This window comes from Dermacentor silvarum, chromosome 9 (genome assembly GCF_013339745.2).
Source record: "Dermacentor silvarum isolate Dsil-2018 chromosome 9, BIME_Dsil_1.4, whole genome shotgun sequence".
Classification (NCBI taxonomy): Eukaryota; Metazoa; Arthropoda; class Arachnida; order Ixodida; family Ixodidae; genus Dermacentor; species Dermacentor silvarum.
In genome coordinates this window covers 131484965-131512863 of record NC_051162.1, presented here as the reverse complement: position 1 = coordinate 131512863, position 27899 = coordinate 131484965, and the positions used below count along the sequence as shown (strand labels likewise).

At 42.2% G+C, this 27899-nt stretch overlaps 1 protein-coding gene across 1 annotated transcript in view; it reads left to right on the top strand.

The window, feature by feature from the left end:
• LOC119463902 (polypeptide N-acetylgalactosaminyltransferase 2-like) overlaps positions 1-20296 on the top strand; it is a 30758-nt gene extending 10462 nt beyond the window's left edge. Inside the window, 4 exon segments of the mRNA XM_049656480.1 lie at positions 1772-1864; positions 3445-3528; positions 9802-10039; positions 13470-20296. Coding sequence (XP_049512437.1) covers positions 1772-1864; positions 3445-3528; positions 9802-10039; positions 13470-13601 — 547 coding nt within the window. The 3' untranslated portion in view covers positions 13602-20296.
• The last annotated feature ends 7603 nt before the right edge of the window (positions 20297-27899 follow it).

The window sequence follows — 27899 nt, the reverse complement described above, 5'->3', positions numbered from 1 at the left end:
TTCTCGAGTTACCTGGACATTTGAGTACCGTCACATTCGATCAAGTTACTGTATTTACTCGATTCTGATGTGCTCTATTTATTGGAAAAATGTGCTGATATTACGTGCGCATTAGAATCAAGTACGAAAAGCAAAGCTGCAGTGGGTGTTTTCAAATCCCACCCCTCTAATCTCGAAGGTCATGCTTTGCCACACTGTGGGTGCCGGAAGCACCTGCGAGCTTCACTGTACTTCGGATGCAATAAATTTTCAATTCAATAATTTTAAGAACGAGAGCAAATCGCAAATTTCCCTTTCTTAAAATATGGTGAGGGGACAGCCAAGGGTATTGCATATATTGTTCTTTTTTTGAAGTATGAAAATGTGCATTGTAATCGAGTAACTGCAGTAAATTTATTTCGTAGAGGGATTCTAATGGGAAATCTTACAGGATTGCCATTTTACAGGATCGCAATGAAATTTCGCTTTGACTAAATTGGTTGTAAATGTGTAGCACATACTATTGAAGCAATCTTGGCAAAGCTGTATTACTGGTAATAGCCTAATTTTCTCATTAGCAGCCCCTAACTAGCACCTCGGAAGACATTGTAGGCACCTAGTAATTAGCGGATATGATAAAGATTTCAGAACATGGCCTGCAAGACTTTCGACGCACAAGGTGTACCTAATCTCGGAGGTCATGCAGAGGAGCCACGCAAGTTCCTAATGTTTTCACTTCTGCATCATTTTCAGCGAGCAGTAATAGCAGTGTACTTTTGCCAGCTTTGGTATCAAAAACTTCTATTTTTGCAAGCTTTTCATTATTCATCCACTTGTATTTCAAACACAAACCTTTGAACAAGCGGCTGCGCTGTATCCACAGTATCTGAAACTATACTTTTTACTTGGTCCAAAATTTAATTGTAATTGAACCCTGTGGACTTCAAAATCTCTCAGCATTTGTTCGGCCGCAGGCAATGACTTAGCCGCTAAAAAGCATTACAACTGAAGATAACATAGAAAACATATTATGCAGCAAATGTCATCCACAGGTCAGGGAGGTGCAAAGCCTTGTATTCTCTGAAGAAATGGGTATGAGATGTAACAGTTTTCAGCATCAGCCTGCAGTGTTTTGCAGTTCCGTTTACACAGTCACTGTGGCTCCGCTTTCTGGGGCTCAGGTTCCTGTGACCCACTGGCAGGTAACAAGTCATACCCTTCAAGTGCGTCGTGACCCTCTAGCGAGTCATGCAGCTTTGCATCTTTCCCGAGCTCCAGAGAGTTGACGCTACAGCACTTTAAACAGGAAGCATCAGGAATTTTTTTGCAAGGTTATCGTTTCCACCACAGGAAATGCCTGCATTTTCACAATGGCGAAGCAGGAATAACCGCCTCGGCGCACTGGTCACTATGCTAACATGTTATATCGGTATAATAGTTAATCGTGCTGAAGTTAAAGAGATAACACCAGCTACGTAAGAGTGTACAACTTGTGTGTTGTTGCTATACGATTCATAGTCCGCAGTGACATGAGGTTAGCACTCTCACATTTATGCTTTGTGAGCCAGACTTTCTCATGTGCTCACGAATCAAGTTAACAATGGAACAGTTACGATCGACACACCGCAACATATGACACGCAGATGACATCAGTCTGTTAATTTGAAACCGTTTGAATGTTTTTCTGAACCATATGTAGTTTTATGAGAACTCTTTGTTTTGCACTTTGGGCTTGGCATAGTCACATATTTGCAGTTAATGATTGCATTTGTACGTTTTCTTCCATGTGAAGAAATACTCGTCGTGCTGCTGAAGTCTGGATGGATGACTTCAAAAAGTACTACTATGCCATGGTGCCTGTCGCTCGCAACGTTCCTATGGGGAGGTATGTATTTCTCTGTGATAGGGATGTTGCATGAGTCTATCACAGTGTAGCATGCCTTTTGATGCTGTATCATCAAAAAATACAAAACTTCATTGTCGAAAATTGGTTAATCTCTGCAAACTCAAGAGGCAAAGCTTAAGCACATTTTGCATAAGTGTAAAAGTGCACAGTGCACTGTATAAAAAATGTGTGCAATAGTGCTCTTTTCAGTTTTGTCACAGAAACATAGTTCAGTACACTAAAGACTGGAGCAGTGGTTCAACTACCAGGGGACGTGATAGTTAGTACAGGCTTCACATTGCCGTCGTGTAAACTTGCCCGCTGTGTTACACATTTGATCATCTAGTTCTGTGCCTTTAAGTTTGCATTTGCCTGTTACGCTTTACACATTATTTAAACCTTCATATCTCCGCAGCGTTGCCACACTGTCATGTGCAGTATTTTGATAACATGTAAATAACAGACACAGTGCTGTAATTATCGTGCAAGCAAACACCTCAGCAATTGAAGCACATAAGTCAGGCCATTTTTGATTCCTCCACTTCTATCCATTCCCGCACAGGACATACGACCAGTGCGAGTACCACATGAACACTAGTGCCCCATCTACATTTTATTTTACAGTGAAACTGTTATAGGCTAGATTCCAGGAGATTACGTCCGTAGAAAATCGTAAGTGTAGGGTACAACAATTTCAGACACGTCGCGCCACCTCGTGGAGTCATATGAAAACGCTGGGTTGGCGGCATTTACAAACTCGGGATTGTAAAAAAGTGTGCATTATACCGCGGTTTTCACCGGATCTTACGTTTGCTTCTTCATTACATGACGTAAGCGCCCTGGTGACCACGTGAGCACGTTAGCGCTTGTGTACGCACTGCGATTGGCGTAGCCATCTTTAATAAAACGGTTTTGCGGTATGTGCATTGCGGTATCACGACTGTGTACGTTCCCCCTGCAACGCATACGAAAGATATCAAAACGTTCATGATAGACATGTTCGGTTGAGTGATACCCAACGACAATACGCCCATTCTCATCGTGGGGGCAGTATTCACTACAGCAGACCGACCATATAGTCACAGCTTCGCCGGCTTACTGGAACGGCTCTGAATTTTTTTTAATGTGGTGTATGTGGTTCAAAAGCTGTTCTATATGTAGTTATGTAATTAAAAACCAAGCATAGACATATTAAAAGAGAATTATTCGAATTTTCAACTCTATTTATGCTTTTTCTGCCTCATTTGTAGCACTCCATAGTTGTGTACAATGCCATACGATGTTTCTGCTCTCTTCTTTGTATTAGTGCTTTTAGTACCTAACCTCACTTCTTTTTGCCTATGCCTATTACATAGTGTTCCAGCTGAAAAATCTTTTCGCAGGGGTTTGGTTTCCTTACAACCCAGTGCTTTGGGACCCCCTTTTGCATTCCCAGTGCTCAAAGGTGCTGACCATACATGTAAACCTTGTGTAACAGTGAAACCTGTGAAATACAGGGGCATTAGGGCAGGGATAACTTCCATTGGTTTGTCTTTCGGTTGTTTCACTGTCAACACTTTTTCTTCTCTTCATGTCAACAGCATTGAAGAGCGGTTGCAGCTACGCAAGCGTCTGGGCTGCCAGTCATTCCAGTGGTACCTAGACAATGTGTTCCCCGAACTGAAGCAAGTACCACCCTTTCGGCGGAGAAAGCGATGACAATCCCGCATGGCACCTGAATGTCCAGTCACACATTGAAATAAATCAGCCGCAATAGGCTTGCCAGCATGTTCTCCTGCCTCGTAGAGCCTGAATTTCACTACTGGTGGCATGGTGTCTTGAACACAATAACCCTGCGGACACTGCTAATGTTGCACGTTATCAATCTCACTTTCGGTGCATGGCTTGGCACCTTCATCCTGATAACAACACGGGTTCCCTTGACATCCTCAAGTTTTCAGTCTCATTGTCAATGCATGGTACTTTCAACCTGATGCGACACTCTGCTTTGTCACATAGCACTATCGTTGTCACTCTGAGTGCATGGCATATTCACCATAACACCCGGGGACGCTTGCTGATGTCTCATTTTTGTAAACTTCACCAGCACTGCATGGCACATTAATTATTATTATTATTATTATTATTATTATTATTATTATTATTATTATTATTATTATTATTATTATTATTATTATTATTATGCATGAATACTGCAATCCCAGAGAGATCATAGCAGAGGTGGTACATGACAAACTGTTTCAAAGAATAAGGCACAAAATACAAAACACGTGAGAAAAACAACTATGTAAAGATCAGTGAATAACATAATTGGTTTAGAAGCAAGAAGGCAGAAACAAAACCATAAATAACACTAAATTATACAATAAAAAAACAATACTGGAAATGTTTCTCAAACGATGACAATGAATCAAGTCACGACAGCATTACAAAGGTATTCCATTCAACAATGGTTTTAGGAAGAAACGGGTACTTAAAACATTTATTTCGGGGAACTAAAATTTTTACTGCAAAAGAACATCTTGTAGCATATCCTTCAGAGTAAGTAATAATACGTGACATCAATGTTGTAATAGCCTTTTACTAACTGGTAGAACTTTAGCTGACAAATTCGATTTCTGTTGGTAACTGAGGGTAGTTTGCTTCGCTAGATGAGTTCAGTAACTGACGTACACCTGTAAGAATTATTTATATGCTGCACTACTTTCTTTTGTATTCTTTCCAGTTTATTAATGTTAGTCCTGGTGTGTGGATCTCAAATAAGTACTGCATGCTCGAGCATGGGACATATAATAGACTGGTATGCCAGGAGACATACAGAAGGTGTGGCTAATTCTAAAGAGCATCTTAAGAAGAACAATTTGTGTAGACTTTCATTTGTAACAATGTTAATGTTGTTTTCTCCAAGACGAATTATTTGTGATGCATAAGCCCAAATATTTATATTCAGTTACCTCTGAGAGAAAGATGCCATTTGCATAATAAGGAAAAAAGTGGCTTCTTTTTATGAGTTATTTGCATAAAGACAAGTTTTTTTTTTCTTTAGAATTTATAGTCATCCGCCACTTCTCTCACCGTGACATGACTTTTTGGAGATTTTCGTTTAACCTGACTTGATCCTTGATTGACCCAATGGTTTCATAAATCATACAGTTGTCTGCATACAGTTTAATATTAACATTGATATCAGTAACTATGCAATTTATGTACATAAAAAATAATAGAGGACCAAGCACTGACCCTTGGAGAATGCTAGAATCATCACCAATGCAATTTGAGCAAGTGCTATTTAAGGAAACATACTGATTAGTAGTTCGAAAGGTAAGCTCTAATTCATGCTAGCAGTTTGTGATTTGTAATTGTAGACCCTAATTTGTGAAGCAGTTTAGTGTGCGATACTTTATGAAATGCCTTACAAAAATTCATGTAAATAATGTGTTTGTTTTCTTTTGTTTATTGCCGCTGCGAAATCATGCGTAATTCCAATTAGTTGTGTGTTAGTTCAATAACCACATCTAAAGCAATGTTGTGCATTTGTTAGCACTTTGTGTTGTTCAAGAAAATCAACTATATGTTTATGAATAATATGCTCGAAGATTTTACACGAAGTAGATGTTGATGAAATAGGTCAATAGTTTTCAACATACTTGATTTGTGACCGGATTTCTGCAGGTAGTTTGATTCTGGCTGTTCTCCAGTCATCTAGCAGTGCACCATCATTCAGAGACCTATTAAATAATACAAACACGTACTTTGCACACCATTCTGCATATCTTTTAAAAAAGGCATTTCGGGTATCATCCCGTTCAGATTTCTTCTGGACATCAATTTTCGGTATCAATCAAAATACCGTGCTCAGAAATTTTTACATCCAGCATAGAAGGCAGAGCCATATTGAACATCAGAATACAATTATTGTAAATTGTTGTAAATACAGACTTGAAATGATTATTGAAAGCTGTTCAAACTGTAGGGACATAATGTGTGCAGTTTCCATTTAGCGAAAATGTGTTATTACATGAACGTGGCTTAATGAGCCTCCAGAATGTTTCTGGCAACGTTTTAATGAAAGAAGGAAGCGATATACTGTAGTATTCTGCCTTATCATTTGCAGTTTCAAATTTTCTGATTTATTAGCAATGGCTTCTTCTAGCAAAGGGTAGCACACATTTTTAGCTTTTTTTCTTTTTCAGCCTTTTAAGTGTGTGTTGTGGCTGTAGTGTTTGTTGAGATTGTTACCTGTGGATCTTTTAGTTATTATTGGCACATAGCATACTATACATTGGACATATATCACAGTGGACATGCTTGATGTTACATGTTATCACACATGGTAAAACTGTAGTCACATGCCCGACTCATATGGCAACATATGCACTATTGCTGCTGGGGGTTGCTGAAGAGCCATTGTTCTTAATACAGTCGACTTCCGTTAATTTGACTCTGACGGGACTGAAAAAATTGATTGAATTATCCGGTGGGTTGAATTAAATAAGATGCAGAAAGTACGCCAAAACACACTGCTGATTCATTTGGCAGTATTTAGTAACCGGTGGATACTAAATACTGCCATTTCAAGTCTGTATTTACAATGGATAATGATTGTATTCCCATGTTCAGTATGGCTTTACCTTCTATGCCGGATGTAAAAAAATGTCACAGTTTCGACCTAAGGGCGAAGCAATGAATGCGATAGCAACACAGCAATGTCATACGAAGTAAGGTGAGCGGCTTTGGTAGCAATATGAATTGTAGTAAACATGAGCTGATTAAGTAAGCAGGTGTGCTGCGGCGTAAGTAGACCGACATGAAGAGAGACTCGATGATCACGAGAAGGTGCGTGTGAAACGGTGGTGTTGATGAGAAGCGTTTCCCGTGGGCAGCGCATGCGAAGGGACACACCTGTAGCGCTCCACTGCCGACCCGGGCAGCATTGCATGTGTAGCGTGCGTTGGAAAATGTGGCCCGGCTATTACTAACTGATTGAACAAGCGTGGTGTGAGCGCGCACAAACAAACATGAATAGATCACACTGAATAACTGCAGACAACGACTGTCAAAACGCTGGCAGCAAGCGCATACGCCGCAGCAACGGGCGAAGGTACGTGCGGTCTATCGCTTCAACGGAAACTGAGCGGCGAATGCACGGCACATAAAGGTCAGAGCCGTGTGGAGATAAGCGACGGTGCGAGCGAGCCACGAGCGCGGTTGTTAGCAGCGTAGAAGTGGTAGAAGGCGGTTTTGGTTTTGTGTCCGATTGCGCCGTGCAGGCAATCTACGGCCCAACTTTCATGATCAATAAAAGAAAAAAAGGTGCACGTTACGTTCAGGTAAATACCATAATCAGACATTGTGAGCTACGGTTATTGCTTGAAAATCTTCCTAGGATGGGCCAAAAATTGGCATTTTCTGCGAGAGATGATGAGTTTAGTGCATTTCCTTAAGCTAAAGGGGTCGCTATCGGGGTCACTCTAGGGGTCAGGTACATGCGTGCTAGCTGGTAAAGTTCGAATTATCTGGCAAAGGCCAATTTTACAATCAAAATAACAAAAGTTTGGGCCCGTAGAAATGCATGAGCGCCAGCCGGGATCAAATGAACTGAAAAATAGAATTAACCGAAGTTAAATTAATGGAAGTCTACTGTAGTGCATACATTTATAAGAAGCAAAGGTTGAATACTGCACCAAAAGCAGTGCAATAGACGTATGGTGTATAAATAGCAGACAAGCATAGTTAGTTCCACTTAGTTGCATGAACAGGAACGCCACATGTAAATGACTATTCCCACTAAACCACTGGTTGATGTCCGCTCAAACTTCACATGGAGCTACCATTTTCCATAAAGTTAATTTAATACGTTTGCAGGCATTACTTACGAGTTTTATCGCTGTTTCAACAGCCACACTTGGTATATGTCTTCATTCCTGGCAGAATTGTCTGTCTAGTGTCACTTTATGCCCAGTATGAAGTGGCCAGAAAATCCTATCAACCACTGGCAGCGGAATTTAAAGAAAAGCTTTTGTAGCAAGCTTCGGGAGCATCTTAAAGGGGCTCTGAAGCACTTTTCAAACATAAGAAAATGGTGCCGAGCTGTCATAGAGGCTGCGGTGAACATATGAGCCAAATATAACTGCACTGCATGCAGGTGGGAATTTAAGATCTCGTGTCACAAAGCGAAAATCCCTTGCTCTTGCTTCTGCAATGTCGTAATGCAGCGTCATCGCAAGCAGCTGAACCCACCAATGCTATTGGCTGCCTCCATGATTGCGAGAGCATTCAAAGTAATACATAATTGCTCATTTTGAGTTAAATAAATGAAAAATATTCAGTGAAATCTCGTTGATACGATCTTCACGGGAACTGGAAAGTAAAGCATATCATCCAAAAATCGTATCATCCAACCAAATCGTATTATCGGGAAAAGAAGAAGAAACATATTATCCCGAAAAATGTATTATGCAGAATTGTATCAACGAGGTTTCACTGTATAGGTCTGTGATTTCAAAAAGAAAAATAATTTGATCTTTGTCCTGCCGGTCTATACATAACAACTGCGTGCTGCATAGAGTAGTCTAACGCGACCGCCACGACGAGCCCTTTCACCGCCGAACACTCAACTTTTGCACGTGGCTTTGCCCCCTTGGCTTCTCCCATGCAGCTTCCAGTGTGTTAGTGGAATCGAAAAAAGAGAGAAAGCAGAGTATTGGTGCAATCACACCACTTATAGTTGAAGGATTCTAAATATTTTTGCAACATGAGATTCGTGGGACAATATACTTTGATAGTGAGGCCATTAAATGATTATTTAGAAAAGTCTTTCCTGTCCCTCTTAGAGAACCCCAAATGGCCAAAATTAGTAAGTGTAATGTTTCCAGTACAAGCCCCACTATGATGTAAAAGTTATAAACAGGGATAAAATGCCTCAAGAAAGGCTGGCCTACATTTCGATAGGTGGGCCTATCTTTGACAAACACCTATCGAAACGTAGGCCAGCATTTCTGAGGCAATTTATCCCTGTTTATTTAAGTTTATACCACAGTGTGCTACTCCATCTATCGGCCCCCTTCTTTATTTTGGAAGCCCCACTAAAATGTCTCTCGTAGCCCCCTGGGTGTTGCTGCGAGACATTATGCTCCAAAAATGCATTGAATGAGTTAAATGCCATCAAGCCCTCGACTATGTTGTCTCCTCTAGTCCGTTTTACATTTGGGTTCACTTGGCATGGTGGCTTAGTGGATATGGCATGGGTCATAGATTCGATTCCCAGCCAAGGCAGTTGCATTCTAATAGAAACAAGATGCAAAAACAGTCATGTACTTCGATTTACGTTCACATTTAAGAAACCCAGGCAATCCTCACAACTGCTCTTTCAACCCTCTCTCATAACTCACTGTAGTTTTGACACTTTAAATCTTGTATTTTGAATTTCTTAAATGTGATTAATCGGTCAATAAATTAGTGAAATGTCATCAAACCCTCCGCTACGGCAGCTCTCATAGGCCCTGTCTTGATTTGAGATATTAAATCTACTCAACAAGTCAATCAACACCCTTCAAGGAGCCTTCTGGCATACTTGAACACAGGGTGCCATCTATGGCATCATGCTGTCGAGCACAAGGTCGCATGTTTTAACTGCTGTCTGCAGTGGCTGCATTTCGATGGGAGTGAAATGCAAAGATTCTCGTGCACTTCGGTTCAGGTGCACGTTTAAAAATCCCCAAGTGGTCAGAATTAATCTGGGGCCCTTCACTATGGCGTTTCTCACAGCCTCAGCGTTGCTTTGGCACGTCAGACCCCACGGGTCAGTCAGTATTCATCATCATCATCAGCCTATGTTCATGTCCACTGCAGGACGAAGGCCTCTCCCTGTGATCTCCAATTACCCCTGTCTCAATCAGTATTCTTTGTCCGTAAAACAGAAGTTTAATCGATTGCAGGGTGCCAGCTGCTGGAGGAGAGCGACTGGCTTCCCTGCGGCAGGGTTCGCTGTGCCTGGACACCCTTGGCGGAAGCGAGGGCTCGCCTGTGGGCCTGTTTGCGTGTCACGGCGCGGGTGGCAACCAGCACTGGAGCCTCGCTTCGCGTCTCATTGCCCACGGAGGCCTCTGCGTCACGCTCGACGAGGAACAGGGAGGGTCGCTGCTGCTACGACCCTGTGGAGGACACCCCTCACAGGTCGAGATCAGTTGAGCTGAAACACAGTTTCATAGAGTTTTCTTAAAGGCAAACTAATTAAATTTCACTTTGGCTAAGTTCGTTATATATGTACAGTGCTCAGCGACTCTAACGCGATACTCGTAGCACATGACTGCCGGCACTTGTTGCACCACCGGTGGACACTGGAAAAACCAAGCTCGAGCAATGAGGGTGAGAGTGTTTGTGATGCATGGCGACTGCATTTGGCCCCCCAGCGCTCGCCAGTGATGCAACAAGCACTGGCTGCCATTTCATTCCTTTATTTCAGCATTCATCTTTAAATGTACAAATGCTAGGACAGGAGCAAAAAGCCGTTATTTTAAGTGGCTTGACAAAGGCCCCTGCCTCTACAGTATTTGGCAGCAGACAGTTTGTGAACTCTTTTCATGCAACAATACATCAATACATGAAATATATTTTGAAAAACATTTCTAAGGGCACGTTAAGTGCGTTTTTGAGAACATACACTATAACCAACATTTTTTTTTTACCAACAATACACGCCTTCTCCTAACAGAAATCAGACTTATGTAACATGGTGAAACAATACATTTTTCCAGGCACATAAGAATATATAAAAGCACCTTCACATACAAGACAAAAAATTCTTCCATACTTAAGTTTCAAGCAAGAAAAGCAAACGCAAATAGAACATACATTATGCACATGCAGTCGCACGGCTAATGAAATATTTCTTCAGGATTTGACGTGAAACAGTCTTATATTCTATGTTTTCTTTTTCAAAACTGTTCAGTAATACCTATATTCGGCACGGTAGTCTGTCCTTTCCATGACGAGTTCGTGAAATAGGCACGGCCCAAGTTTCTTGCTCCCGAATGTCGTATTTGAGGCGATGAGGTTTGCTGAGATTACAAAGATCAATAAATCCCGTCTGGCCTCGTTTCATGTTTTCTTTATATTTGATAGCAAGATTAAACTGATTATTGTAATGAAATGGGAGAACATTAAACTTAGAAAAGAATGTACTTGTATGACTGTCGTAAGAAATACAAGCAACATGGCACAATGCTTTTTTTTTTTTTTTTTTGTAAAAGAGATAACGTCTGACAAGACCGATCCGAGTGCCATTCTTGAATAGCTGAGCACTGTACATGCTGTTTAAGCAATCTTGGCAAAGCTGTAGGTTTGGCAGTTGTCCAATTCTTTTTAGTAAGAGCCTTTGAATAGCATCTAAGCAGACAACATGTGTGCCTTGTCGTAAACAGAGATGTGGCACATATCCCGGACCCTTGAGGTTTTTCAGCCTGCTGCAAGTGCAACCCAATGTTGGAAGTCATGCCAAAGAGCCACACTGGTTCTCAGGATCTCGGCTTTCTGGGTTACTGTAAAAACTGGAATATAGGTCGAATAGGTCGAACTTTTTTTGAAATAACTGCGACAAAAAGTAGACACCCGTCTTATATACTGTTTTTCTTTTTCATTTTTTGAGAATCAAAGTTTGGGGGGTCGATCTGTACTCTGGTCCGACCTATCTTTTACTGGTTTATACCATTTTTCTTTTTCATTTTTTAGAATTAAAGTTTGGGGTGTCGACCTATATTCCGGTCCAGCCTATATTCCAGTTTTTATGGTATGTGACATTTCCGGCAAGTGATAATGGCACTTTTTTTTTTCTTGTTCGTGTTATCAAAATAACCTATTTTTGCTAGCGTTTGATGATGGATCCACTTGCGTTTCAAGCATAAAATTTTGCATGGAGGCTACTCTCCTCCCTATTCCAGCTTACACTAGGCTTTCAATGTGTTCAAAGATTTTGTTGCAATTGACCTTTCAAGACTTTGATTTTGGCTTCTCTCCGTTGCCCTGCTGACGCTTCCCGCTGCAGTCAAATAATTCCAGGAGCCTCCCAACTACTCTTGGGAAAATGATGCAGAATTTAGGTGGGCTTTTATCAATTCCATTGGAGTTGTATGGAAAATTTGGGTGGCATAGGGTCAGTGCTTCAGTAGTGCAGTTTCACCAGGCACTTGTGCCCATTGTGCCTCTGTTAAAGCAGAAAGAAGAAAAATTGTGTAAATCCCATGCAGTGTAGGAAATGATGTTATTCAAAGCATTTTGCAGGTACTCTAGCATTGTTTGGGGTTCTGCAAAACGATACCAGGTGGGCCAAAGTGTTAGCACAAATTGAGTAGCAGTGTGGGTCGCGAGTGTATACCGTATATGTGACGACGGCAACCATGTTGAAGATGATCATATGGCAACGGCATAATTTCTATGCCAGCCATTTGGTGTGAGCATAGGACATGGCAATTGTTGGTTTCTACATAGGTAGTGGATGAGCATAAGCGAGAGCAACATGGATTGCGACCTCATTGTTGACTACCTGTTATGCCATCGTACATGCATAACTCCAGGACCGGCTGTGTGGGCCAGTCCTGGAGATAGTGCAGTCTGACCTGGCACCTAAGAGCGCAATCTGTCGGAAGGAATCAACATGAGGAAGTGGCCTGGCTGCACACACCGAGCGTTTCAAAGAGCTGGCTGGCTTTGGAACAAGAGAACTATGCGTGCGATCGTGGCCTAATGGTTAGAACACCAAGCTGCTGTGCTCGATGGCAGAAGTTCAATTGCACCGTCAGTCACACATTACTGTCTTTTTATTAAAGTGAGGCAAGACAGGAGCCTGCCTTGCTACCTACCTACCTGCCACAAAGTGCCAAGAGTGAGTCAAAGAATGATTCGCGTTAAAATATCTTAATCGAATTCACACAGCAGTCAGGTTTAAAATATGCTAATGCCACAGCCATGCCAACAGTTGTGTCCTACGAGCGGTGTATATCATGTTTGATACAGTAGCACAGTTGCAAGTACTATACCTGCTACAACTCTTCTTTGATTAATTGAGTTACCTGAAACCACGAGTCTTGAGCCATTTTAGATGCTGTGTTATATAAGTCCATGTGCAGTAAAATGACTTTCTAAAATAACTCTGATATCTATGTTGTAGCATGATGGCTGCTGCCATTTATCTTATATTCAGGTTTGCAGCAAAAGATTCTCAGCCTACGCCTTGCCATAATGGCAAGGCGTAGGAAAAAGTCGCAGCATGGCAGAGTCCATGATGTAAAGCTCAGGTGAATGCCATGCTTCATAGAGCTTTTTCACAATATAAATTTCAATCCACAAAAGGAAGAAAGCTTCAACAAAGACTTGACGCTACAAATGCACACATGGCACTTCGTTATATCCGATATTCGTTGCATGCTGATATCAACGAGAAGAATTTTATGTTCATTTTGTAAGTTGTTACATCCATGCTCGTTATGTAAAGGTTAGACTGTATTCTGTTCACACTATTGTGTCAGAAAATTCCAAACCAACTAGCTGGCCAGCTACTTGTGTTGCATAGCATAGTGACGCTGTCCCTGCTCGGCTATTTGCTGTGCAGAGGTGGCTGTGGCTGGATCACAAGCTTCAGCAGCCCGGCGGCAAGCTGTGCCTGGACGGCAGAAACGGACGTCTGACGGCTCAGCCATGCCACCAAACTGCCCCCTCGCAACGGTGGACACTGTCCACCTGAGCGGCCTCCTTGAGAGGACGCGACTGTTACTTAAGGGGCACTTAAGACTGTGGTTGTGACGGGTGTATCACAAGCAAATATCGCAACTATCATCGCTGCTTCTCAAAATAGTTCAGTGGAGTACTGGTTCTACACAGTCGAATATCATTATAACGAAATCGTGTTTAACATGAAAATGTGTTCGTCACATCTAATATTCGTTATAACTTATGTTTGTTACTTGCTCATATCGGCAAGAAAAAAAATTGATTTACTTTGTTATAGTACCCAATAATTTGTTATGTCATGGTTCAGCTGTACCATATTTTCCAGTGTACAAGTCACTTTTCCCTTTTTACCAGAAACATTTCAATCAGTGCTTTTTATACACTGATGCAGCATAGTAGGTAACATATTCTAGTAGCACTAACGGAAATGTGAACACAAGAAAGCACAAATACACACCTATCACACCATTCATATACTAATACAGTCAACTTCCGTTAATTTAACACTGACAGGACCGACAAAATTGATCGAAATATCCAGCAGGTCAAATTAATAAAAGTACAGAAAAAACTCCAATACACACCACCGATTAATTTAGCAGTATTTGCGCTATTCTAACAAGCCTTGAATCAACTGGGCACCTACTTTCTATATGTCAGAAGTAGAAAAGTAACGTAGAGATGACAGTAAAGCTCCTAAACAAAGTATAAATCCAATGCGCACCCATTCTTTTAGCAAGAAAAATGGGCAAGGATCTAATATGTCGGTCAGTACACCTAGTTGTCGTGTTGGTTTAGTATGACGATTATGTAAATGCGCTTAAAAGACGTGAACGATAGGTGAAGACGAGATGATTGGTGTGTCTCGTGTTCACCTATGGTTCACGTCTTTTAAGCACATTTACGTGATCGTCTAATGTGTGTTGCACTTTGGCGGCCTCTTTCCTAAAGTCCGCTTTGCCGCAATACATTCATGATATGCAGTAAGCATATGAACGCAACGAAGGTGGTTTTGACTTCCCATTTAACCATTACTGTGCAGGCAATTTCCGGCCCAATTTTTTAGAAAGAAAAAAAAAAGCGCACCTTAGAATCGGGTAAATACCATGATCAGACATTGTGAGCTGTAGTTGCTTAAAAATCCTCCTAGGGCAGGTTTAAAGTATCCATTTTGGATGGGAGATGTTCAATGCATCCACTGTTCCCTAAGCTAAAGGAGTCACTATTGGGGCCAGATACAAGTGTGCTGACTGGTAAAGTTCAAATTGTCTGGCGAAGGCAAATTTTAGGATCGAAATAACGGAAGTTTGGGCCCACAGAAATGCATGGGCACTGGCCGAGACTATCGACCGTGATAGAAATAACACAAAAATTAAATTAAACAGAGTTGAATTAACGGAAGTCTACTGTGCCCACAATGCGGGTGTAGTATCTGTGCCTGCTGTGTTCGTGTTCCTGCTAGTACTGCTAGAATACCTTATGATGCAATACCAACAAGCTTGCATTGCAATCGCCATTGACTTCATAAATAAAACAGGTCGAACCTTTCTTTTATCAGCAAGGTGAGAGCGATGCAGGATCAGCCCATGGTGATTCACTCTAAGCTCGATCTATATAGGCAGCGAAAGATGCAGCACCAGTGGCTATAACGGCCGCCTGCATTGCCTTTGACAACATCATGATAATGGCAAAGAACTTTGCATGCCACATTTATTAAATAAATAGCGGTTCAATAGGCTGAAGGCTACTTTACGGTCCAATGCCAGCCACGACTATGAATCCTAAGTTTCAGTTACCATGAAGCCCTCCAGGCACAGTTGTCTATTTTAACCTCTCGTGCCTGTCCTCCTCGTTGCTATCAGGACAACTTCACTGATTTTTCTCAAGAAAAGATATCCTCTCTATGGTGTATAGTATAGTCCACTGTACTTTACACCTGTGGCATCGCACCAGGTGGCCTCGGAAATTGCGCAGGGACTTTTCAGTGAAGTTAAATCCATCTATTGCTGCATGCATAGTTGAATACGTACAGTGAAGCGGACCCACATTTCAATGCAAAAATTATGTGATGCTGCCATCTAAAGAAACTGACCTTTTCTCCGGTGAATCAAGGAAAGAGACCTTTGATGAAGGACATAATGTAACGTAATGGCACAACTGCAAGTGTTGTTTTTTGTGGCGATACATTATGTCCTTTAGCAAGCATCAACTAGCCCAACAACATGTCGTCCTGCATTGCTTTGATGGCTTCGGCAAAAGGCTGGTATGTGTCTCTCATACATTTAACACAGCCATGCATTGTAATATGCTACGACTTTAATTTTATCATTTCTCGATGAGAGCACAAGCATGCATACCCACATTTCATTGCACCGACCAAATAAAGACCACCCATTATAAATGCGCAACTTATGTGCTAACAGTTTTTTTCAAAAACCTGTTTACAAGAGCGCAGCGTCCGATATAAAAGGTGTGCTCACAGCAGTGGTTCAATAGCTATGACATTCCGTGGCTAATCACGAGATTGTGTGTTTGTTTCCTGGCTGCGGCTGGCTGCGTTATAATGGAAGTAAAATGGAAAAAAAAAAAAAAAAACTTCTGTGCTTAGCACTTGGTACATGTTAAGGAACTGTAGTCAGTCAAAATTAATTGGGCCCTAGCTGCTCCCTTTCTCATAGCTTGTGTGCTCCTTTGGAATGCTAAACTCCGTAATCTGTAAAAGTGTAGCTTATACACTGGAAAATATGGCGTGTGTGTTCAGTTTATGTTTATATTGCAATTTGTTCAACAGCCTCAATCATCAGTCAGTAGCGAACACTTTGTAGAATGCATCTTACTTTTATTTTGAGGGTTGCTCGTGCAAGTGGCTGAAAAATGTATTACCTTGTGAAGTAAACTTCAGTGTGATTTGAGAGGGGCCCTGAAATGAAGCACGACATAGTAGTGGAATTCCGTGTAAATGAGCAAGGATTGCTGATGACTCATATTTAATTTATGTAAGAGCTGGAGTGCACCATACCGGTCTTCCTGGTGCATCCGTGGTTTTTGAGCACATCTGACCACCTGCTGCAACTGCTATATGTGTTGTCCAAATCGCACATACCAGCGACAACTCCCTCGTAATAATGGAAGCGCATCTCAAAACCAATGTTTTTGTGCACTAAAGGCACCGTAAGCAATTGCAGAAGCCAGAAGCATGTCATGGTGGCCATGTTTTGGACATTACCGATCACGCACTTGCTGGGAGTCTTAAGCTGAGAGTGGTCATGACAAGTGGCAATATAATAAATCAATTACTCATTGGGCACTGAAGCAGTGGATTTTCCATGCTGCAATTGCTGGACCAAACAGTTGCTGAAGCAGAAGACACTGAGAAACTTTGTTTCAGCATCTCATTAAACAGAGATGAATGTCATTTGGAGAAAGAGTGGAGGTTGAGTGTGTCTGCCAGGGCTGATCATTGATAGAACAGTGCCGTTCTTGCTTTGGCAACGCTTATACCAGGTCGTACCACATGTGTTTGTTGCACCTGCTGTCATTGCCAGTGCCTTTAACTCGGGTAGATATTACTCGGTGGAGCAAGCCTGCCAGTAGGAGCACATTTGAGCATAGTCTTATGTCGACCTTTTCTTGCAATGCATGAACAGACATGCAAATGTATGCCCAACCAGTTAGTTTGTGGAGCATTGAAGTTACAAAAAAGTTAAATGTTATGTTTGTGCAAGCCAGCCCTAGAATTTAAGGGTGCAATGTGATAAATGCATGGCAAAGTATGCATTGCACATTTCAAATCTAGAGCCTAAGCATTAGATGTGACGAAGTTGTTTTGTTGCAGATCCTGTGTTCCAGAAACGTTCATGGTCAGTCAGGTGGAAGTAGCTGAGACAGACATATCATTGCGGATGGTCGAGTGTTTAGGCTGCCACTTGATGCATACAACGAAGAAAAAAAAACTCGTACAAACATTTGAGCAGAGTTGTGAGCTGGAAGGGAAGTCTATGTGGCAATGCTTTCAGAGTCCCTATCTAAGCTTTACATAGTGGTTGCTCTTTGTCAAATTGGAATAGTAATGAGAGAGCCGAATTGAATCGTGTTAAACTCGCCGTATTAGCTTTGCTGATGTTTTCTTCTTTGCATAAAATGAACAGCACTGGATTGGTAGGTAGTCGGTACAGGGTAATGTTTGTGTAATTAGTCACTTATTCCATCAGTTACCGAATTCTTCATACAGTCACTGTTTTTTAATTTCCACTTGGTCCTAACGGTCATCATCTACTTCTGTGTGTCGAGATCTTCAACAATGTCTTCCTCAATGCGAGGTTAACCTCGCTTCCTTATCGCCAGACTTGCAGTCATCGCTACCTTATTGGCAATGTAACACTCATTGCTTCTCATTACATGTCCAAACCATCTCCTATGTTCCCTCGCGAACCTTTGCTGCAATGACATTTATGTTGACTGGCCCTCAGATATAGTCATTTTGAACCATTTTTCTTGGCATTTCTCCGAGCATTCTCATTTAGCTGCTCGGATCAAAATGTTGACTTTTTCAGTGTTCATTGATAATGGTACAAGACACACTGCTAGGAACAAGTTGTATAGAACGAGTCTAAAGGCCATTAAGTTTTGCAGGTGAGAAACCTGGTTGCTCACTTTAGGTAAACTGCGCAAAAGAGAAAAAAAAAAAAACTTCGAAGCAAGAGCTATGCATGTAGTGCAGTCATAAAATTATTGCAATGCGTCTCTCAAAGTGCAGTCATTTTTGATCTGTGACGCCTTTAATATGGAACAACTGCTTCATATATTACAACTACAACTTGTGGACGCAAGTTACCTCAAGTGCAATATTATTTGTGCGTATCTGCGCTTCTAGTAGGCAACATACTATGTTTTGGTCATGAGCACATGTGATTTGCTGCAGCTGCTGGTCGCAGAAACATGTTACGCTGCTCGTTTGGTGGCAAATACTTTCAGATCTCCGACCCCCGTCATGTAATAAATACGGCATATCTTGTGACGCAAAATTCGAGATTTAATTTCACTTAAAATTACATGGCATGCACCTAATATCTTGAATATGTAAAGCACTACTTTCTGGTCATGGATGCAAACAGGGGGAACTCTCTCTAGCCTTCATAGCCTACTGTGTATGGAACAGAGTACAGAAGCCACAGAATGTGTTGTAGGCAAATAGGGCTTGTCTCGTACAAAGAACAGTTAGACCACTTCAGTGGGATTAATAGCTTTTTTTTTTTTTTTTGGTGACCCGCTATGGCAGTTCAGTGACTGATGTTCCGAGCCGAGCACGAAGTTGTCTCGATAACTGTGGAAAATCGAATGGACAAGTATGACCTCACTTCTGGTATTCAGAATGAGCAACGGGACAGTTCGGACAATTAAGATTCGTCCTTATCGCCCAGAGAATAAATGATCGTTTACAGTGGCCATTGGCATGCATTAAAGAATATGCAAAAAAAAGGGGGAGGGGGATCTACATGTTTTTCCAATTACAGGGTACCTTCGGTTGTACTCAAACCTAAGGCAGCATCAAATAATGCATGCAAGAACGTGCAATTATCTTGAACTTCATTTTACCTTTCGTTGTTTAAAACTTAAGCACACGCTCCCACAATCTTGCATTTAACTCATAGTCGCAGTTTTATGTGCAGCAGTTCACCGAACAAAATGAACACTTTGATGAATGTTGCCACGAGAAGCACTTGTTTATTATTATTACTAGTTTGCTCCTGTGGCGGAGACGTTATGGTTGAGAATGCCATTGCTTGCCTGAAGCATTATATAAAACGTATATTAAGATGGCAAGGGAAAGCTGTGTACTACTAGATCTGTATCATCACATATCAGTGTGTACATGTAATTATGTGTACTATCGTGGAAGAATGAAATGTGAACAAGTTAAAGCTAACTAGAACACCATTTCTTTTTCTTGCTTTCACTAAGCATGATGCAAGCAGATTTCAGCTTGTATGCTTAGCCTGATACTCGCACCATCTTTGGCGACTTAATAGTAGCGGCACAGAATTGTACTATTGCATTTATTAGAAAGTTATAGCTTGTCTGTATACATATTACCTTTCACAGAGTACATTGTTACCAAAGAAGCTGACATGAGCAGCTGCACTGGTAACACCTTCTTGTGGCACAGAGGTTTACCAGAGAAGGCACGGAGCTATAAATGATCAACCACATTCTGCTAGCTGCTGGTGTAAAGCGTTGGCAGTGATGTCATCGTGAATGTGCCTTTTCAAACTTTTTTTTTTTTTAATAACATCTATGTAACAAACACTTCTAACAAGTTGTTGGACAAACGTGTCATAAGACGGAGCTATATGTGTTACTGCTTTCCAAACCTCCGGTAAGCCGGTATTCAGTTGAAGGGTAATATGTGTACAACATAAAACTTTATTACTTGGAAGTGGTGTTTCCCATCTGTTTTATTCATCCACGATAGCATATTTTTGTTGCCAGCATGCAAGTTTCTCATTTTGCATAGTCTCAGGAAAAGTGCTGTAGCCTTTCAGTGTGGAATGTGTGTCACTATTGCGGATTGTTTTATATAAGCTCACTGTGACCATGTACGCCCGACTGCTGCCTTTGTGGCGGGCTTTTCTGCAGAATGTGCACGTTTATGGGGCTGCGTGCCAAATGGACTCTTGTCATTAAACGCCAGCATTTTCTTTCAGTCAATGCAGTCTTCCATATGTTGCCACTGAATGACCAACACACTCCCCAACCACTAACCAGGCAACCATGCCACTTTAGTAGATTGAAAGGCACCCTGCAATATTTTGACTGCAGATCACTTCAAAGGCTCTTTTTTATATCACACAGTTCAATGAAAAGAAGAAAAAAAGCAAGAGTTGATGCCATGCAAAGGGAGAGAACTCTCTCTAGCCTTCACCGCATTACCTGCTATGCATGAAACGAAGAATATTGGCATTTAGAACTGAAAGTTGGTTGTGCATTAAAGGGGCCCTGAACCACCCCTCGGGCTTGGTAAAATAACATAGTCCGCGGGTAGCATACGCTGTCGTGAATATCTCAGCCAAGTTCTGCTGTCGTACGCAGTCCGTGGAGCTCGCAAGTGGAGCCCGAAGTCACCTTTCTCTCAAACGCTCTCGTTTCAAAAACCTCGTGATGCTCGCTCTTTTCTGTGTGATTTATTTCATAATAAAGCACAATCCAATACGCAGCTGCTATTGGTCGCTGCAGTCGGCTACACTGCGGCCCCCGTGAGGTGCCACCACGAGTCCACTGGCTAAGCGCACTGCGGCTCGCTGAGGGCAACCGCTTTTGGCTTACGTTTAGTGCTTCGTAAACACTAAAATCGGAAAACCAAAATGAAATTTGAACTGCGCGCCACGGTGACGTCTCGGAGGCGGAGCGTTGCGGCCCCACCCCCACTCCTCCATAACCTTTGCAGTGCAAGGCATTGAAGGAGGTAGGGGAGCACAACGGAGGCCGTGTTTGATTGCCAATAACTCGGCTTCTGCTGAACGCATAGAAGTACTTTTTGCGGCAAAGTGATTCTGAAATAGCCCATTTTCACTTCAAATATCTTTCTCCACTTCAACAAAATGTGGTTCAGGGCCCCTTTAAGTGCATTATAAGAATTTCCAGCAAGAAAACACCAAGGAAGAAAGCAAGTGGACAGAAAGACACTGGAGAATGCCTGCCCAGTCTCTGCAAGCCCTCACAGTGATAAAAAGTAATGCATTGGCACTCTACATAACAGAAGCTCATTTTCTCTCGCTTTAGAGCAATGACTGTTTGAGGTTTGCACTTAGCATCAGTCTGCTTTAAATTAATATATCTACAAAATAGTAGAAATGGTGCATTTGTACTGAAATTTGGGGCTTGCAGAACTCCCCTTACTTCGCAGGCCTTCTGGCATAGCTAAACGCTCCCTTCAATTTTTCTTGCTCCATGGCAGAGAAATTGAATTCCACTAGTCGTTCTAGAGCAAGTTTGCGTTTCCCACTGGTTGGTTCAGAACAACCCACCACATGGTGGAGTGCTCCTCGATCCACTGGGCAGAGACGGATTTCACTGGAACTCCGACAATGTGTTGCCGTTACTTCTAGATTGGCGGGGCGGCTTGGTTGTTTTCAGCTGAAGGCTGAAGTGAAAACGTGATATGGTGGGCGTATGGCGCGAGGCCCAACTTCCGCTGCGCACCCTGCCAGAGCACGTTTATATTTTGCTGGTCGATTTCAATTAGGTCGCCCCATGCGGGGTTTTGTAGCACTCTCATGGATTCAGCACACCGCTTTAGATCGATGAGTGGGATTCACTGTAGCATCCCAGCATTAACGCTGATGGTTCCACAAGCTTACCTTGTGCCAGGCTCTGCTTCTGGGATGGCTAGTCTTTCCAGCAGATGGTTTCGCACATATTAAGCTGGTGCCAAGCCCACCAATGATCATGGAAGTCAAAGCGATGCTGTGAAGTGCGACGTTGACTGTGCGACGGTGGAAGTTCATGCTGTGTTGCGCAAATTCAACTTGATGCTTTCTGTCTAGACGCGAGCTTAACCCATTCTCTTCTGCAAGCGTACCAACAAAATTTTTTATTTTTTTTTATTGTAACAGTAAAAGCGGGGTACGAGCTATACGCAAATTTGTACTTGACGTGTGGCTTCATGGCAGTACAGATTTCAACTCGAAGCATGGTTTCACAGCAGCATGGCCTGCACTGCCATAGAACTACCTTTAGGGCAATGTTCTCCCTCTACGTCGCCAAAGAGGTGGCGAACATAGCAGCTAGCTGAAGCTATGACGTTGTCGATTTGTGCATCGAGTGGAGACTTTTTACAAATATTCAGGTGTTGTACACAGCTATTTCTGCAGCTAATATGCGGGGATGTTTTTCCTTTCTGGGGCATTGTAATTTGTAATTGGTGGTGCGGCTTATACAGACGAATTCCATGAATTAGACCCTAACAGGACCGAAGAAGTTGATCAAATTATTCGGCAGGTCGAATTAAACAGCATGCAGAAAAAAAAAGCGCCAGAACACACCGCCAGATTTATTTGGCAGTTTTCACGATTCTAACATGACCCCGAATCAAATGTGCGCCCACCTCCTATGTGTCGAAAGTAGAAAACTAACGCAGAAATGGCATTAAAGCTTCTAAACAAAGTATAAATCTAACTCGCGCCCAATTTTTTAGCAAGAAAAAAAAAAGGCAATGGTTCGAGTTGCAAAATGGCCGCTGGTTTCCTAAAGTCAGCTTTGCTGCAACACCATGTTATGCAGTAAAGCATACGAACGACACGAAGGTGGTTTTACTATCGTGTGCAATTGCACCGCGTGGGCAATTTGCGGCCCATTTTTTATTTTATTAGAGAGGCGCAGCTCTTAGGCACCCGTTGCTGCATCGGCGTCGTAACCGAGCGAACAAGCACAGCAAAAGATAAGATGAAAGCGAAGCGCAGCGGGGGATGAAAGACGCGAGGAGGAATGCGGAGAGGAGGGTGCAGCATAACTACGAGGCGGAAAACTGAGGAGGGTATGGCGAAAACATGAGAAGAAAAGCGTAGTGCGGCGACGATGGCTACGAGATGGCGCCAGAGTAGCGCCTGTCATCTGGTAGGTCAGTCGGCGGCGGCAGACTTACCATGAATCGCGCCACACTCTGCTCCGTTTGCAACGTGCTGCACGAGACATTGTCCGTGCCAGCCAAAACATTGCGGAAGGAACACACGTATAGAGCTGCGCTCAAATTTAACATTTTTTAAAGAAAAAAAAAACAGCGAGAAGGTATAATGTGTGACCTATTGCAAAATCAAGTTATTTGCTATCCTTTTCTTTTCCTTTTTTTACAGCCTCGACACAGCTCAAACTTTGTCTTTAGCTGGTGGTTTTTTTCTTTTTTGAACGTTTGTGAACTACAGACCACATCTGCCTATGATTTCTGCACGGAATATATTGAAAAGTAAATACTAAGTGGTAAAAAATGTTCGCAGGGTACATTTAGATACCTTCTCGCATTTCAATAGTTACAGGTAATCCACAGTGCATGATGCAGCGGGGAGAGCAGCTGCCAACCCTAGTCATTTATTTTTAAAGTAATACGTCAAACAAATAGCAAACGAAGAATATAGTTGCATTGAATGAACCAAATTTATTGGAAGTTGACTCCGGCACATGTTTTGCTCCCATGCCCCTCAATTGCTCATGCTTTCAGTTCCTGCAGATGTATCCACAGCCTTAGTTGAGCATAGGTGGAGACCGGAAGGTTCTCAACAATCTCCTTCTCCTGGCGGCATGCCTCCACACATGGCTTCGGAATCCTAGCATAATAACTAATTGCAGTCTGCACCGGCGACCTCACTTTGAGGCCAGTCAGTCCAAGCAATGATGTGATCGAAGTGCTCTTCACATGACTTCAGAATTTTCATTACTTTTTTGCTTGGGTAATGAAGGATGGTGCCTTCGCAAATACAAGGGTGAATCAGAAAGTCTTTGCCACTATTTTTTTTTAGACAAATTACAGCTGTAAATGTGAAGTCAACATATCCATTGCCAGCAGTGGACCTTTCTTGGACCGGCACGGCGCTGCTGTCAGTTGTGCTTCACACGTCCACGGCGTACGAGCAACAAAGTATGAACTGTTTTCTATGGAGCAAGGGACGAACGCTCATCGAAATCCATAGCGAAATGCAGCCCACTTATGGGGAAAGGTGTCTTGCTTTGAGAAGTGTGAGGTGGCAATGTTGCAAGTTCGCAAAAGGCCGTGAAGCCAAGACAGCAATCCGATGGTGGTTCCACAGTAAGCCAGACGAATTATACCATAGGGGTACCTCAAATTTAGTGCTGCGATGGGACGAATGTCTGAACTGGTGTGGGGACTATGTGGAAAAATAGTGTAAGGTATGTAGAAAAGTACATACATTCGTAATTACCAGTATGTACCTTATTTTGGCTAATAAAAAATAGGGGCAGAGACTTTCTGATCTGCCCTCCTATACTCTTTCAGTGTGGATAGGTAGGCTTGCGCGCTGGTACTTGCCCTCAAAAGTGCAACTCTGCATGGCACATACTAATTTATCGTCTTCAGGGTTCCTTGTAGAAGGAAGCCTGAAGAAGACTGAAGCCTCCAAATGAGAGCACTGTTGGCACAGCATTTCGCGTCGGCTTCTTCCAGCCGTCTGTCTGGTTTTGCTTGAAGCTAGATTTTTCAAAGTGAGCCTGCAGAATGAAAAGGAAGCACAGCATGTTAATTTGCAACAAATGAAAAGACCACAAGCTTATTGTGGTATGTGGCATATAATTAACGTCCCGACGTGCTTCCGAGTGTGAAGCAATTATCGTACATTACTGCTAAGCAAAATATCTGCAGTGCATTCAGGACAGTGCTCGGTGGTCTTAGGTTACGAGCGCGTGCTTTATTTGTAGTGATAAACACTCGTGCATGGAAACCCACGAGCTCTATAGAGTAGGTCTGGTTGCAGCAGCAGCGCCATTTGCCAATATTTATACTTTTGATTTCATATTTTACACCGAACCTGTTATTGCGACTATATAAGCGCTCAAAAAAGTAAGCCGACCCGCGCAAGAGTAAATGGAAGATGCATAAAAAGCGTGCGTACAGTGATGCAAAGCGCAAACCCGAACCTGCGTGAAGAACCAAATTTCGCAGCGAGCTGGAAATTGTAGGCAATTTGTGAGCGATAAGGGTAACATGGGGGCAAAGCTACGAGTGTGGAATAAATTACCTTCATTGTGAGAAGCTGTGTCAGTTTCGGTAATTGCAAACTTTCTCAGACCAATTTTGGAGCTTCATAGAACAGTTACGCGAGAACAACTAGGTTTGCAAGACAGAAGGCTCCTACGAATAGAGTGCATACCTTCGATAATGGGCTGACAAAATTAGAATGTGGCAGGCAAAGTTGGAAAGCCACAAAATATCAACATTTTACTACAACACTTGACGCGTAAAGGAAATAAAGGGTGTACTGGTTTGGTAATTTTGAAGGAATAAAATGTATTTCGAAATTAAAAGGGGTTCGCAAGTGTCTATCTGTGTAAACAGCATTGCTAAAACTTGCATTTGATTCCGTAGGTTGCACAAGTCCAACAATTTTTCGCAATGTTGCACTGTCAACACCAAGGACTAATAAAATGTAAACTTTACAGCACATACAATGTTTCCCTTAATTTTAGTACACGAATACAAACCAGCTAAAAAAGCAGAACACGTACTCACATTGCACAGACAAGGTGTCTGTAGGCTGTCATTTGTTGCTGTCACTTGTCACCTTCACTGTCCATAGAAGCCTTCTTTTTCAATTTCTCGGAAAAGAAAACAATCGCCAGGCATTTCTCGAATTATTAGAGCACTGCAGGACGCAGCACCCAGTCATTTTGCAAAAGTCACAACAGGGCTGATAAAGCATGTGACTGCTGCTAACCACGCACATGTACGTTGGCTATCGAAGGTGAAATGGAAAAATGGCGGAGTGTGCCAAGAAAACTGGTTTCACAGTGGTTTTGTCAGCATGGACACCGTCAAAGAATGTCACCAACCTGCACAAAGCAGGTGTGCTTGGAGGCAAACTATGCTTACAGTAGTCAAGTTGAAATTATCGGCGAAGATGCATGGGCACCGGCCAGGACCTATGGCCGGGATTGAATTAACCGAAAAATTGAATTAACCGGAGTTGAATTAACGGTGGTCTACTGTAAGCATAAATATATGTACATATCATTCGTATCTCATAATTACTATACTGAAATCTGAGCAAAGTGAATATCGAATAGCATAATATTCCATCAAATTTCAGACGTTCGCACAAGCCTACTATAACCATGCTTATTAATGCCAGCACCCACTTGCCGAGCTTTCAGCACCAGTTCCTAGAAGTGCTCATGCTGAACAAAGAAACGGCGAGTGTAGTGCGACGGTAGCCAAACATGTGCATAACGTAATCTGACAAGCAAACACTTGGCTATCACTTGCTAATGCATGTACAATTCATCTTTTTTTTTTTTCTTCATTGCAAGTCTCCCAACCATGACATCTGTGCATGCAGCCTTGCCTAAGGTTCCTTGGAACCTGCTTTGATGCAGGTTCCAGCCTTTGCTTCAATTCACACTTTTTGGCAAGACAATGATGTCTGCAGCTAGCAATCTGAAGGCATTGGAATTGCCATTCAGATTGAGTAGGGAATTCACAACATCCAACCTGTTTAGGGCTCTTTTAAAATAAATTCATTTTGTGTTGTTCTTAAAGGCTATCAAAATTTCACGCACAAAGGCGTGTACATGACACTGCATTTATAAATGTTCCACGCCATTTTTTAACCCTCTGCTACATGCAAACCTTTCCATTTTCCTGAATTAGATAAATGCCTATGTTTACGTGCCTTTCTGAACACCATTTGTTAACTGTAGCCGTGACAGATGCCAGCACCATTTCCATTGCAGCGGAATCAACATTTTTTTTTTACTGGCACAGCTGCATACGACGGCCACTTGGAATTTGTCGTGGACAAAAAAGGCAAATAAAGTGCCCACAAATGTGGTATTAACTCAGCCGCTGCAAAATGCTACCTCTGTGCAAAAGAACCAGTGGTTTAGCTGAGCGAATCATATCTGGCATTCTTATTTATACGACACTCGATACTTCAGGGCTTACTACACCTTTACAACACAGCGTTCATCAAAACTTTTTTTTAAAATCAACGGCAGCTTTTTCAAATGGCATTTTACACTAATAGCAACTGTTTACACTTTGAGCGTTGGTGTCTATATGTCGCAATTTCCAAGATATGTATATAGCATAGCGTTGCCAAGTTGCAGGAAGCCCTGGCACAGCGCCTAGCAACAGACCTTGTCACTTGAGCGATGGCTCCTAAACTTCTGACAAGGACTGTACAGCTGCTACCTACATGGTGATGTACAGGTGCTACCTAGAAGTGAAACGAAGCACAGCAAACGTACAAAAGTGAACATATGGCTCCGTACAACTACACAAGGTGCCATGTAAAGGCAAGCTTTGTTAAAAATTCTGGGCACTATGCCATGCATCAGCTCCATGCCAAGTGCCCGCAATTTCATGTGTTGTTAAAATTACGCGGGCCTCTTACTGTAATAAAGGTTAGTGATGCAATCACTGATTATGCAATTTAACATGTTTCTGTGGACTCGGATGGAGGAAAGGTCTTGCTTGCTTCATGCTGCATCACTGTAAATAAACTCGCATAGTAGTTTTCTTCCATGACTGCAACAAGGCAGCACTTCAGAAGAAAGAAGGAAATAAGAGTCACTCAATTGGGGCCAACAG